Source organism: Mchenga conophoros, linkage group LG5 (assembly GCF_057382185.1).
Source record: "Mchenga conophoros isolate Kocher_MC1m ecotype Shallow Benthic linkage group LG5, M_conophoros_male_GT1.1, whole genome shotgun sequence".
NCBI lineage: Eukaryota > Metazoa > Chordata > Actinopteri > Cichliformes > Cichlidae > Mchenga > Mchenga conophoros.
The window spans coordinates 3,953,877-3,968,736 of record NC_140530.1 but is presented as its reverse complement, the minus strand read 5'-3'; the positions used below and the strand labels follow the sequence as shown (position 1 = coordinate 3,968,736).

Below are 14,860 nucleotides of genomic sequence, written 5' to 3'. Positions count from 1 at the left end.
GGCATTTCCAACCTTTATTAAAACAGTTCCTTTATGTAGTTGGCAATAAAAAAAACAAAAACACAAAAAACCCCCACAAACATTTCCATTTATTCAAATGGCTTTAGCAGTCAAAGGCAGAACGAAGGACTGCTGCAAAGGGTCAGCCACTTAAACTCTGGACCTCATTGTGTTCAACTGTTTGTAGAGATGTGAAGCAAAGGGCTACAACCAAATTAGCCAGGGCTGGATTGCATAGAAAACAAGTGACTCAGTCACTGAAGTTTAGACAGGCATAATAGTTCCATAACCTGAACAGCAAAAGAAAGCACAAAGCGGGAGCAGAATGTATATGGATAATATTTTAAGAAGAGTCATTTGAATCAAACAATAGATCAGAAGTCTTGATTTAAAAAACAAACAACAACAACAAAACAGTCATTTCAAGTTTCCCTCTTCAAATTAACTCATCTCCAGTTTATCAATAAAACATTTAAAAAAACAATAAAACAAAGGAGGTGAGCTGAGGTATGTTCATCACAGAAGGTCAGGAAATTAACATTTGTTTTAAGAGCTTCATGACCTATCCGGGGCTAAATAAATGTAATCATCTCTGTCAGTGTTAATAAGGGTTTTGTTATTTTTAATTTTTAAACACACTGAACAAAAGGAAAAACAAAGAAACAAGGCAGCAGCAGATTTTTCAAAACCTATGTGATGTTCTTGTAATGCAAATCTTTTTAAACATGCCATCAAGGAAAATTAGAACAGACATTGATGAGTGGAAGCAAAAATGAAATCTACCCAGAATGTGTGAGGAATGGCTCAATGAAAAGGGGAAACAGGAGGTAGCACGATTACAAAGACAACTTTTAGTCAGCTCAGTGCAACTCTGCAGCCAACTGAATCCAAAATATTGAGCTGGGGGTCATTGCACTAACATCTCCCTCTGCTTACAAATGCAATCATTCAAACATTTGATACCAGGCACAACTAAACTGCATAAAATTTGAAAGACATCAGCAGCTTTGCTTCTTTGCTCAAACAGCACAACTGCAGTTCCCAGTAAAAATGTGACTTTGCATGCCAAAAGCTCCAAGAACAGAAAAAAACAAACTGCTGAGTCACCATCTCATTTGAAATTAATGGAAAACTTATTTGGGTAAAATTACATTCATGGTTCCCTTTTCTATAATTACAATTAAATACTGAAGAAGCTAAATTATCAAGGCCCATATACCCTGGATCATGTAGTTGCATGCAAAATCAAAGATGGTGAAGCAGCTGGTGCAAATTTGAATTTAAAGGTATGACACATGGAGCGGTGATGTGTCACTAAAGTTCAACTTCAATGAGAGATATTCAAAAAAGAAGCCAAAATGTTGTATAGGTGGTGCAATCTGCAGTAAGAAAGCATGCAGTAGTGACCAGGAGGGGGTGGAGTGTAATGAATAGGTCCCACTTCCCAAATGTGAAGATACACCCTTTTACCTTCAGCTGAGTAGATCTGATTGTCGTGGATTGTGATGGACAAGCACATTGTAGATTAAATGATTAGTAAATTTTGAAAGGACTAGCTTGGACTGACACCTTGGCCTGCAAGACAGCCTACAAGCAGCTTGGAAAGATGGCAAATGGGACCACAACACAAATTCAGGCTTAAAACATCTGGAATTATTACAGTGGCTAACAGAGTTTACCAGCTATTATTACTTAATTCTAGAATTTAAACCCAACAGAGAAAAAAAAAAAAGCAGCTGACATGCTTTTCTATCATGTCCTAAGATCAGAAAGCTGTCACTTTTTAGAGAAAAAACAAAAACAAAAACAAAAAAAACACCCCCAAAACAAAACGAAAAAATTCACACACACGCTCCACCGCATCAAGTGAAAATTTTCCAGCAGCAGTTTTTATCTTACATCACAGTGTTTTCATTAAATATCATCAGAGTTCCAGGCTGGCGACCAAAGTGTCGCCATTTCAAGTCAAGTGTGAAATGAAAAATGTTGCTGCATCTCTTTTATCCGTTCCATCTATTCCCATCGTGAAGATGAAACAAATAATTTATCAGTAGCACTGGCAAATGAATTTAATCTAACAAGCAAAAGAATTATGATCCCATTTCACCATCTACATTACAGGAGAAACTGCTCTTTACTTCTTTATCTTCACAGTCTTCAGGTTGAATGAAGGCAGAAGCACCAGCTTTGGACAGCAACACACATCTGCAAAGAAGCAGGAGAACCAGTGAACAAGCAGACAGATGCACAAAACCTTTGGTTTATTACACGTGGGACATGGAGGTGGACAAGCTTGGGACAAAGTGACAAAGTTTTTGTTTTGTTTTTCTAAAGTCCTATATTACAAATACAGAGGATAAATTCATTTGCTATAAAGTTAGAAATTAAAAAAAAAAAAAACCTGTAATGTCTGGCACATTTTGCCATCAGAATTATGATCTGAATGCACCGTTGTGCCAAAGTTCCTTGACTGTGTGTGAGAGAGAGAGAAATTACAAAATGTACTTGATTACAAGGGTGGCTAGTTGCAATAACAATCCCCAGGAGCCAAAGGCAGACAGAGATAGATCCAGGAGATCGGGCCATCCACAGCCCAAAAGAGTACCTGAGAAGACCTGAGATCACACATTTTGGCAACAACTGTGTATCCAACCCAGCAGAAGGACGAGAGTCCCAAAGAACCAATTCAATTCAATTCAATTTTATTTATACAGCACCAAATCCCAGGCGACTGTTGCTGGGATCGACCAGAGGCAATGGGCAGCTGACCTCACTAGAGGCCATGTGCATGTGCCTCATGTGCCTCGGGGCCTTGTGACATCTGTCTAACACACATTTGTGACTTCAAATATTCTAACCAAGCGTGTCAATCTTAGCTGATTTTTGGAGTTAAAAGATCAAACTGCACACTGCTTTTCTCCTGACACATTTCTGTTTGGTAGCAGCACATCTGCCATTAAAAATAATAACATGTTTAAAAAGTGTTTTCCTTGTCCCCTGGAGGATTTCAGATCGGTGCCAGGTGTTGTTCAGATTCAGAAAAACATGTATGGCATAGAGACAGCTGGACAGACCTCAGTGACATACATTCGACAAGGCTGATCTATGTGCAGTGGCGAGTATGTGAAAAGAGCAGCAGATGTGCTGAATCAGTACCTGTTGCAGTAAATAGCTCCCAAATTTATTACAGCAATGCCCACTGCAGACTGCACACACGTTAAGCAATTGACACATTTGCTTCCAGCAGATGGACAATGAATGTAAACTGAATTACACAGAAATATCTTCAAGGGCAAAGTCAGCAGTATATCAAATGAGTGAATATCAATACTGTAACCTACAAGAACAGTGAGTAAGCTGACTCTAGAGTCAAGACAAAACAAATGTTTGACTTGGCAGATCCCAGGGTATATCATAAAAGAATCCATCTCAGCCAGACCAACCCCAAATCGCTGGCAGAGATGACAATGTAACATTATGGTGGTCAAATAAAGGAATCTGTGAAAACCTGGTTTATGTGATCAGCTCCCAAAAACCTTGCATCCCCTGGTCATATTCACACATTAAAAATATGTGGCAGCATGGCAGACTGCACAGATGTGTTTATGGTAGAGCTGAGAGGATCCAAAAACTCTGCTGAATTCTGCAGCACAAACAGGCCCTTTGTTAAATGTGACTTAACCATTACGCCTTTCCCTGCAGACTGCACCCAGTTATGCAGTCATGCATTTCCACTTGTACTGTTACATAAGTGACTTAGATAGCTTTAACAGGGATTTGGAGCTTCATCCTGCAATCTGAATACGCATTGATAATGAGTGCTGACTTATGAGTGTTGCTTCATGCAACACGAGAATCTGATAGACCCTTTGCAACATACTATTCAGAACAGGTTTATTGTATACTCAAAACGCTCATCACACAGGACTACCTTTTGGAGCAATTGTGTGATGGAGAGCTTACCTTTACATGAATATTTGGTGATTTTTAGGTCATTGTGAACTGTAGCTAAGCCAAAGAGAGTTAACTAGGATGTCAGCAGAACAAATACCATCTCTCTCTCGTATCTCTGTACACACTGAGGCTGCAATTCTTCCAGACCTATTGGGTCAGCAAACCTCTACAAGTCTTCTTGTCCCTCCTTCCTTGCTGAAGAACAACTAGCACACCATCACGCACATAAAAATGCAAAAATACTGGCAGCTTTTACCCTTCCTTTCTTTCTTCTTGTTGTTTTCACATTAGTAGGAGACAAAATAACTGACAGTATTGTGTCTTCTGGATGTTGGAGATTTGGTGTGTATTCATGTGTTTTTGTGCATGCGTATCTGTGTGTTTGACTCTAGTGAATCACTATGTGTGTTAGCCTTGAAAGGAGCATGCGGTGACTGCAATGAAGAAAAACAAACATATACGCATTCTCTGATGTTTATCCAATGATGCAAAATTTTGCACTGCAGAAAAAAAATCTGTGCTCGTGACTTTACTTGCATAAATATTAATTATTAAACTGTAAATGAGTCAGCCCATTTGAACTCATGACAGTCTTGCTCAGCATGGAAAACGTGCAGGGAGATGAGCAGGGGATGGCTGAAACAATGCATGCAGGGGTGGTGGGAGTCTTCACAACACTTAGAGGAAGAAAGCAGAGCAAGAGACCGGAGGTCAGCTGGGTTTGTAGTGCCCCCACCCCCCAATGTCACATTATGCAATGGCAAACACAAGCATAGTGTGTTGTACAGTCACGGCATACAACGCTCACCCATCATGTGCACTGACCATGTTCAATAAGGGAATGTATGCTCCCTTTATAACCAGCCATCTGTGGCTCAGAGGTCAAAGGATAACTGGGGCTTTGGTCACTCAACCAGTGGTCTTGGTTAGCACCACCACAATACACACAGGCATTTATACATGTGAGAACAAATATCCAGAGTCCAGTCACTAAATAAAGTATGTAGGCACTACACAAACAAATGCCCCGCCCACTATTACAAATAAATTAATTCTGTATAATAGGTCCCAGTAGCTCACACCTCAAATGTAATTTGAGGCAAATAACGTACAGGAACCAGATTGGAACAGAAATGAGAATTCTCATATGAATAATATAGATTGTTATTAAAGCACAGGTAGGCAGCAATAGACGATCCAAAGATGTTTCTCAGAAGACGATCCGATTTTCTCTTTAATTTGACAGCAGGGCAGAGCCAATATTAAAAGAAATACAGCAGTGGTCCTTCAGATGCTTGGCTACAAGATGAACAGCCAAAAGCAGTAGTACTCTACATGGAGGAGGAGACTAGATAAGCTCAAGGCAACACATTGGGAAGGCAGCCAACTATCTGTAATGTAGAGAAGTGTGATGAAGAAAGGGATGCCTAAGAAGTACAGCAAACTGTCCATACCGGAGTCTTTGAAAACTGCAAAGCGAAGAGATATAGGAACAGAAGCCAGGAAAATAAACCAGCTGTTCTCCACTGAACCATCCAAGGTGTATTCTTAATGGCAAGGGAACAATATGAGAACAGCCCCACCAAGGCTGGAGACAGAACAATCCTTGAGAAGGGAAACCGTGCACTGTATATTAGGCCAGTAAAGTAGGGAATCCACACACAAATATGAACCAATCTGACAACATGTAAAACTCTTTTACAAATGCATACATCAAGAAAATGATCAGATTCATGAGTTGAACTTCATAAATTTTGCGTACATGATCAGTGTTGATTCAGGTTTGGATATATGCATTAGTAAAACAGTTTTACATGTGGTCAGATTGCTTCATATCTTTGTATGGATTGAAGCACATGCGGGAGTCCTTAAATGTTACACATAAATCACAGAACATTTGTAAGGCTTAGTTTACCCTTGTGGATCATATCATACGTACTTGCTACCTTTGTGAGGCAAATTTGTCTCCATACTTTACTGGCCTGATATACAACGCACGGCTTCCCCAAACACACTTTACTTGGACCGTTTTCCTGAATACATATGGCAACTTATTATTGACACCATAAGTTTACTAGTGGATGATCCACCTCAGTCAATCAGTTGTTCATGTGGAGTCATATCGAACAGTCTGCGTTTATTTTTTCTGCTGTCTATGGTTTTTACTCTATGTTGGCTAGCTGGCTAGGTTGCTGATGCACTGGTGTTTTATATCATTCAGCTACTTAACCAAAATCATATCATCCTATGGAACGATAACTCTCAGTCTCCACCTTTGTGGACTGCAGCACTTGATCTGCTCTGGAGATCCACAGTGAGCTGGAGGGTCACTCTTAAGCTGGGCATACACTGCGATTTTTTCAGTCGCGTTATTCAGCTCCTGCTCAAACTGTGCGACTGAATCGCAGGAGTTAGAAGTTCGTAGCTCATAATGCATGTTCTCACACTATATGCCCGACGTGCTGATGTAACCTGATTGCTCACAGTGTGCGTCCATACACAACACGTGGTGTTCTTGTTTCCGGAAATGTAAGAGGAACCCGGAAGTGGGGAGACTGCAATCTGTGTCCAGATCCCACACTGCACTGCCATGCTGCTCTGTCTTTTTCACTTCTATTTCTGTGTTTGCGCATGCGCAGCGTGAGAGGTTGCGTTAAATCAGCTTGTGACACTGCTTCATCAGTGAGATACCCTCACGAGGGGTGACCAGGATTTCAAACAGGTTTGATTTTCTTGTGACCATACGACCGTTGATCGGGAGATGGTCATGAGGTCTTAATCGCCTCTCATTACCCCATGTATACTACACGATGCACGACACACAGGTGAAAAATAGTCTCAAAATGGGCCAAAAAAAAAAAAAAAAAGTCACACAGTGTATGCCTGTCTTTACAGAAGCTGCAGCAGGTGGAAGACTGGTTTATGTGCTGAGCAATTACCACTGGGGCGAGCTGCAGTTCAAGACTGGAAGGTTCTATTCCTTTACAGAATAAGAGACTTACTGGAGATCGGCTGGTGATATTTCCCACTTTTCTGTCAGAAGGTACTTAGTGAATAAAAAAAAATTCAGTAGTAATATTGACTAAATAATATTTAGTAATAAGTTTAAGAATTAATTAGGTAGCCCAAGGCCTTCCTATCTTGTACTTTTCCTTGGCGGCTGGTTCCTTTGCTAGTTTTCTATTTTCTTGGTCCTCAACATCAAATAAAACCTGTGCAGTCAATACTAAGCATATTTGATGTTAAACCACAATAATATCTTGATTTCATATGAAGTAGTATTGACATAGCATTGGCAATGCTTTAGAGAAATTCCCCAAACTGTCTCAGTCTAAAGGATGATCTGAAGTTACTTCATATGATACTTCTCCAGTACATTACAGAGCAGGCTGAACATTTCAGATAGCAGTAATGTACAATGAGTTCAGATCGATTTTTTTCTTTTCAATTCACTTTGACTCAGCAGAGGGAGCAAATCTGGACAAGGAATGCTGTTAGCTAAACAATACAAACAGTACTAGCAGACGAACTGAAGGCAGAATAACCGTCAGCAAAACAGAATGCTGGAGGGTGATTAAAACGAGACGTGTACCTGTAGAACAGTATGGCTGAGGGTCATGTAGTACACATAACTTGGTCCATTCTGGCTTGCAGCTCAAAAGCATCTGGTCGGTCCTGAGGGTTGACAGCGAGCATGTCCTGAAGCAGCTTTTTCACTCCATCTGACATACATGACCTGCGTTTCTGTGGGATGCTCAGTACCATCTTTGGATTCTCGAGAAGTGCCTCACCAACAGGCATAATGTCACCTCCCTGTCGCACATAGGTACCCAATAGCTCCCTCTTAGACTCAGAATCAATAAAAGTAATTCTCTCCAGCATGGCCCAGATGATGATGCCCAGGGCAAATATGTCAGCCTTGGCTGTGTAGTGGCCCTCCCACACCTCAGGAGCCATATAGAAGTCTGAGCCACAAGCAGATGACAACCAAAACTTGTTGAGGTTGACGTTTTTGTTCTTGTCTTCACAGTCTTTTCCCTCACTGGTGTTTCCTAAACCAGCGCAAACTTTACTCAAGCCAAAGTCTGCCACCTTCAGAACTGGAGTCCCTGATTTCTCTGAAATTAGGATGTTGTCAGGTTTGAGATCTCGATGAACAATATTGTTTTCGTGCAGGAAAGCAACAGCACTTGTTAGTTGGAGCATGAAGCTGCTGTTTGTTCGTGGGTTGGGTCGCCGAGATAAGATGAACTGGTTGAGGTCTCCTCCTTCGCAGAACTCCATGACGAACCACAGGTAACAAGGTTCCTCTGGGGGGCCAAGCACTCTCTCACCTGTAACAGCGAGACACTTATCAGATAGACAGCAAAAACAAAAATGATAAAAAAAAAGAGAGAAAAAAAATGTAGAATGACACAGTTTATCAAAGTGATGTGTATGTGGTATGACGAAGTGCCTTAGACCTGCATTCATTTTAATGGCCAGCAGGCATCTTGATGTGCAAAAAGACTTCCAGTTCTACAGATGGGAAACCGTTAGTCATCGAGTAATTTAATGAGTCATCAATTACTCAAGTAATCGGATAAGAAATACTCCAGTCACTCGATGAATCATTGCAGCCCCATTCAAATTATATATGACCATTTAACATGATTTTCTTTATCTCCCTCTCATTTTGCCCCCTCCACAGCTTTCCTCCACTTCACCTCAAAACTCATCTCCTAAATTGAAATCAGGGCTCTAACACACACACACTATGTGCATAAAAATCCTTATTTACTCCCGACATTGTGCTAAAACTCAGTTTCCCTCTGACAAACAGTTTGATTACATTTTTGACTGCAGTTGGCTGAAAATGTAATCTACTGATATCTAGCAGTGATACACACTGTACACAATCTACAAAAGGTCTATATACAGGGCTGCACTGGTAATCTAGCATACTGGGGATTTTTCTGGTCGGCTGAAGAATATATTTTTATTTTCCTTTGTCGATATAATTATACAGGCTACAGCACTGACAGCAGCATGTGCATTCATTTTCATTACTGACACTGAATTACAGAAATAGACGCAGCAAAATGTGTCAAATTTACTGACATGTTGGGGCTGATGCACTGGCTGGCTATAATTTCTCTGTATCTGTTATTGTATAATCTGCTGTACATTATAAAGCGCCTTGAGGCGACTGTTGTTGTGATTTGGCGTTATATAAATAAAATTGAATTGAATGATCCCTTTGCAAGTTATGGTCCTCGTAAGTGTCCAGATGTATGATAAACAGGGTATGCTGTACTAGGGCTGGCCCACATCATACCGTTCACATTAATACCGGTAAAATGTTAGGCAACGATAAGAAAGAGGAATATCGCGATAGAATATGGGTAAAATGCGCCTGCGCAGTGCCTTTGTTTTCATGCACACATGGTGGAAAAAGCATAGCGGCGACAGAGAATGTGAAGGGCGAAAGCGGATCGTTGAATGAAACAGATGAACCAGAATTGGTTTGTAAAAATGCTGCAACTTCGGTGGTGTGGAACTGGTTTATCTTTCGCCCGTCAGATACACAACAAACCACAATTTTTGGTAGAGCATGCTAGCGGGCCGTTGTTATTACCACACAGCACGTTTAAAATCAATCCTTTGATTTTTCTGAAAATTGACAGTGTAATCCCGTGTGCCTTATGTATGAATTCTGGTTGTGCTTACTCACCTTGAAACGATTTTATGTACACGGCGCTCGAAAATCTGTCAAATGTTTTAGTATGACTTTGCTAAGCTACTAAGCCGCACTGCTTGATGGACTATCGTAGGCAGGAGCCTCGCGCAGTGATACGTACTGTGCTTCAACATAATATTACCGTATTGTGTGTGTATAACCTCTTTTTAAGTTTTGTGGATATTATACATGGTTATGCTGAGGATATGTCGGCCAGTTTCCACTGGAAATGCCTTTTGGTTAAACTGTCAGCGAGGAATTTGCACTGTTAAATTTTATTTATTTATAGAACTTTAATGCACATAAAAAACAGCTGCTTGTTTAAGTGAAAAAACATTAATGGGGTTTCTTTTTTTTTTGCACTAATAAAGTTGTGGAGTATTTTGTCTAGTGTCAATTATATCGTCAGTTATATCGTTATCGCAAATTTCCAAAAGCAGGGCTCGCAAAATCGCTAGCCCGACGTCCCGCACGCTGCAACTTCTTATCTGGTGCGCGTCTTATTTTGACAACGAATGCCGGGTGTGTTGTTGGTTTTCCCTCGATCGACAAGCGCCTTTGTTACTGGGACCAGTAATTTTAAAAAAGGCCCCCATTAGAATCCATGAGAAATGCATTACTAAAAATAAACCCGAAAAATCTGTTTAGAACAGCGCACTATGTTGCAAAGAGTGAACTACCACTGGCAAAATTTAGCAGTCTTTGCAAACTTCAAAAAGCAAATGGCCTCGATCTTGGTTCCACTTGTCTCTTACCCGTGACTTCAGTGGAAATTTCAAATTCAGGATCTGACACAGACTGATTCATGTCCTACACAGTAGGGCTGCTCAATTAATTGAATTTTAATCACGATTAAGATCTGGGCTTTCAACGATCATTAAAAATGCCTGAGCCGATTATTAGCCCCTCCCTCGTGCTTTACTCTCGCGCTGCTCCGTGTGGCAAATCGAGCGCACCTCTCTGCATTTCGAACACGTGTCACAACAAGAGGACCCGAGGGAAGCTCGGAAAGCTAAGCAGAAGTTATTTGGAGAGGAGAGTGACTGCCGTTGGTTGAAAAGAGAGGTAAAAAAAAGAAAAAAAAAACAAACAGACGTGGATCAAGTAGACATAGTGTGTAAACTTTGCTACAGTGTCGTAGCTGCACCACAGAGCAACACTGCAAAGTTCACTAAACAGATGTTTACATTTTTCATTTATTTTTTATATTGCAAACATTTGCACTGTTATCAGTATTTGCACACTATTTTATATTATTTTTTTAACAGTCTTTAAAGTCATTATTCAATACATTGTTATTGTTAAATAAATATCGTCAAATAATCGAGATCTCGATTTCAGTGAAAATAATCGTGATTATCATTTTTGCCATAATCGAGCAGCCCTACTACACAGTTCTTACAAGTTCATAGAAATTTCTGTTCAATTAGAACCAAGTATTTAAGTTGATGATTGTAATTTTTATACAATGTTGTAATTTGTGTTTCAACAATTTTTTGATTAATGTTTTGTTTCCGTTACAATATTATACTTTAATGTATAATATTATAACGGAAACAAAACATTAATCAAAAAATTGCTCTCTTTTTTTATTCGGGCTACTTAAATTTATTTTGGGCTACCAAAAACTGAAGAGTCCCTGCCCGAAGGGCTACCAGGGATTTTGAAATTTTGAGAGCCCTGAAATGTATATTGTGATAAATATTTTTGGTCATATCGCCCTGCTCTATGCTGTACTGACAAGTTGCTACATTATTTGTACTCTCTTTTAAGTGGTTGTGTATTATCGAGTCTATGTTATACATGTCTTTAGGAAAACCTACTTTTAGATGCTTCCCTTGTCACGTAGTTTGACTTGCCAGAGTTTATGCCTGCTGTCCTTCCTGACGCAACCCCAAAGGGGATTTGCGTCTCTGCCTGAAATTAACCTTTCACTTACCAAGAAAATGTGTTACCAGTACACTGTGGGAATATTTTATGTCACTAAGAATTAGTGTCAAAAAGGTGTTGAACAACCAGTCTATAGCTTATGTTTTCTTGTAGAAAAACAAAAGTTAATAAATTTTATAAATACTTTGTAAAGAAATGGTAAATGGCCTGTATTTGTATAGCGCTTTACTAGTCCCTAAGGACCCCAAAGCGCTTTACACATCCAGTCATTCACCCATTCACACACACATTCACACACTGGTGATGGCAGCTACATTGTAGCCACAGCCACCCTGGGGCGCACTGACAGAGGCGAGGGTTAGGGTTAGGGTTAGGGTTGCTGGTGTGATTGAGATAAAGAGGAAGGGTGGGACACAAGCATGAGAGAGTGGAGAGACGTACAAACAAATAAGCACCATTTTGAAATTTCAGTTTCACCACCGGGCCCTCTGACCACCACCTGTAGGCAACGGGTGAAGTGTCTTGCCCAAGGACACAACAACCGAGACTGTCCAAGCCGGGGCTCGAACCAGCAACCTTCCAATTACAAGGCAAACTCCCAACTCTTGAGCCACGATTGCCCCATAACACAGTTTTTAATCCAAGGCAAACTGCCCACGTCTTCTTTGATCTTCTTGAGGCAATAATCTTTGATGGGGTTTTTGTACTTGTTACATAAGTAAACTAAGTAAATGGTGAGACATATCTACACCCCCCCCCCTTATGAAATCAAAAGCCACTTCTACTGAGAAAACCTACCAATCAATGACTGGTGGGCCTGAGATAAACTGTCCTAAGATAACATTGTCACTGTGCGTTTAAAGAAAGCATCGCCAGGGAGGTGATAGCATCGCCAGGGAGGTGATGGCACCGAGACAGGCTAAACCAACAAAGCAAAAACGGTGTAAGTGTAAACTTGTCTTAAGTGCACGGATTGTGAGTGGAATGTGAAAATTACCTCTAACACAAGCAACGCAACAGACTCCATTTTAGTGTGTCAAAATCTACCCATCCCCCAGCGAGTCTGTGTCATGGCGACAAAAACAACTGTGCTATAATGACAAAGCTAACCCTCCAAACTAACCTTTGCAAGCATAAGAACCTTATTATGGGCCTTTAAAAGATAGCTACAGGCCAGCACAAGGCACGAATCACAAAAAGTAAAACCAGCAAGATTAAACAGCCTCCTCTGGGTAACAATCAGGTCACCAGTGATCCAAATTGTGACCAAGCCAGAACTGAAACTGATAACTAATGAACCCCAATGATTAGTAATTGAAGCAAAATATGACAAAACCGTGGCACAAGCAGCAAATCCATATCTAAATCTGACGCAGTGCCCCGTCCTCAGAACGTAAAGTCAAAAGTACACTGAATAATCCTCTTATTTTGGTTACATTAACCTAAAAGCAAAACATGTTGCTACACAGCACAACTATCTAATACCTAGGATGCTATTTTATTTCGGCACTAATTGTGAACACATCTTTTATCCAATTTATCTAATCTCAGCTCAAACAGGTAAAGCTGTAGGGCTAAGCGAGAGCGACCCCCACCTTTTAATGATGTCTCCACCAGGCGCAGGTACTGCTTGGACAGTTTGTTTCCATGACTCATTTTCTGTGCCATACCGTTCCTCTGCAGCACGCACTCCTCTAGATGAACAACATTTTGATGCCTTTTTTCTAGACTTGCTAGCGCCCAGAACTCCTGCAGGGCGAGCTCCACGTTTTCCGGCGCGTCGCACCGCAGTTTCTTTACAGCAACTTTAGCACCCGATCTCCGGGCCAGAGCTTCGTACACCACGCCGTACGTTCCCCTTCCCACCTCCCGCAGCAGACTATAGCGGGGCGCCATGACCTTCTGCTCCAGGCCGTCCTGCTTGAAGAGGCTGGTGTCCTCCTCCATGTCATGGTCCTCTTCCGTGTTTCCCACGTTCAGACACCGAAGCACGCTGGACTCGTCAACTCCCGCTTCGGTGGTTTGTCTGCAGCACGCTCGCGCACTCCTTGTACGTCTCCGCCAGTTATCCCCACCGACGGTGTCCGCGCGACAATCGCTCATCCTTTCAACAAAAACGGTCACATTTTTCCAGCAACAGTTCCCGTGTGTCTCGTCACCTTTCTACAGAGAACACAGAAAACTTCCACAGCAATGTGGGACGATATCGCACGAAACACAAACAGGAAGAAACGACAGTGAGGAAACACTAAGCATTTCCGGCAAAGGCCTTCACAATAAAAGGCAAGGCCTGCGTTACATAACAGTCTGTCCCTTTCTCTCCACACACACACACACACTTCCTTTTTTTCTGCTGCTTCCGTGAGAATTTTACTATTGGTGTTGTAGCTACAAAACTTAATGTCACAGTGAACATGGAAAAAGGTGACTGGCCCTGCAAGTACTTAAATTGTATTGAATTATGAATTATGCATGTTGTAAATATTTAATTTGCTGATATTAACAGAAAATTTAATTTCTGTTTAAACATCTGTTTAACATTTAGATTGATTGTTTATATTTGCTTGGCTTCTAATCCTCCTGCATGATTTCAATAGATGATTTCGTGGGCGTGTCCCTCGCTGAAGGCATACTTCCATCCCCGTCCATGACCTGGATAAAAATGTCATCCTTAAGGAAAAGTGGGAGAGTTGATCGCAGCTGTCTTGAAATTGCACTGCAGTAAGGGACAAATTAAGCTTTACGAAACACTGAAGCTTGTACTGACATGGGTTCTCTGCTCGAAGCGTTTCCATATATACTACATTGTTAATCTGAGTATAGCATCAAGTCAATTAAGCTTTGTATTAGAGGAGGTTATTAATCAGTTTCAGCTGCTTTGTTGTTAATGAAACCCACAACAGAGGAATGGTGGAGGCCACTGACAATTTTCTCCTCATCTTTTCCAGCAGTTTTTTCATAGGTTTATATTTGAATATGATCAATGTCACTACTGGTAGCATGAGATGATACCTGGATGCTCCAGAGGCTGCAGAGGTAGTCCAACTCCTTCAGGATGGTACATCAATGTGTTTCATTTTCAACAGGTTTGCTGTGTGTCCAGCACAGCATGGAGAGGATTCCAGGAGATGGGAAGTTACTCTAGGAGAGCTGGACAGGGCCATAGGAGGTTCTTAACCCACCAGTAGGACCAGTGTCTGCTTCTTTGTGCAAGAAGCAACACAGGAGCACCAGAGTTACAAAGTGACCCAGGCTGGTTTAAATACAGTATATCTAACCAAACAATCAGAAGCAAAC

The 14,860-nt window shown here is 41.0% G+C and overlaps 1 protein-coding gene across 1 annotated transcript; it reads right to left on the bottom strand.

Moving 5' to 3' along the window:
* LOC146573591 (serine/threonine-protein kinase 35-like) lies at positions 1-13,812 on the bottom strand. Its single transcript, XM_085272836.1, has 3 exons — positions 13,159-13,812; positions 7,547-8,288; positions 1-2,205 (listed from the first exon to the last, which is right to left on the bottom strand). Exons 1-2 carry the CDS (start codon positions 13,664-13,666, stop codon positions 7,570-7,572), a joined length of 1,227 nt encoding a protein of 408 aa, XP_085128962.1. The 5' UTR covers positions 13,667-13,812; the 3' UTR covers positions 1-2,205; positions 7,547-7,569.
* Positions 13,813-14,860: the final 1,048 nt, after the last annotated feature.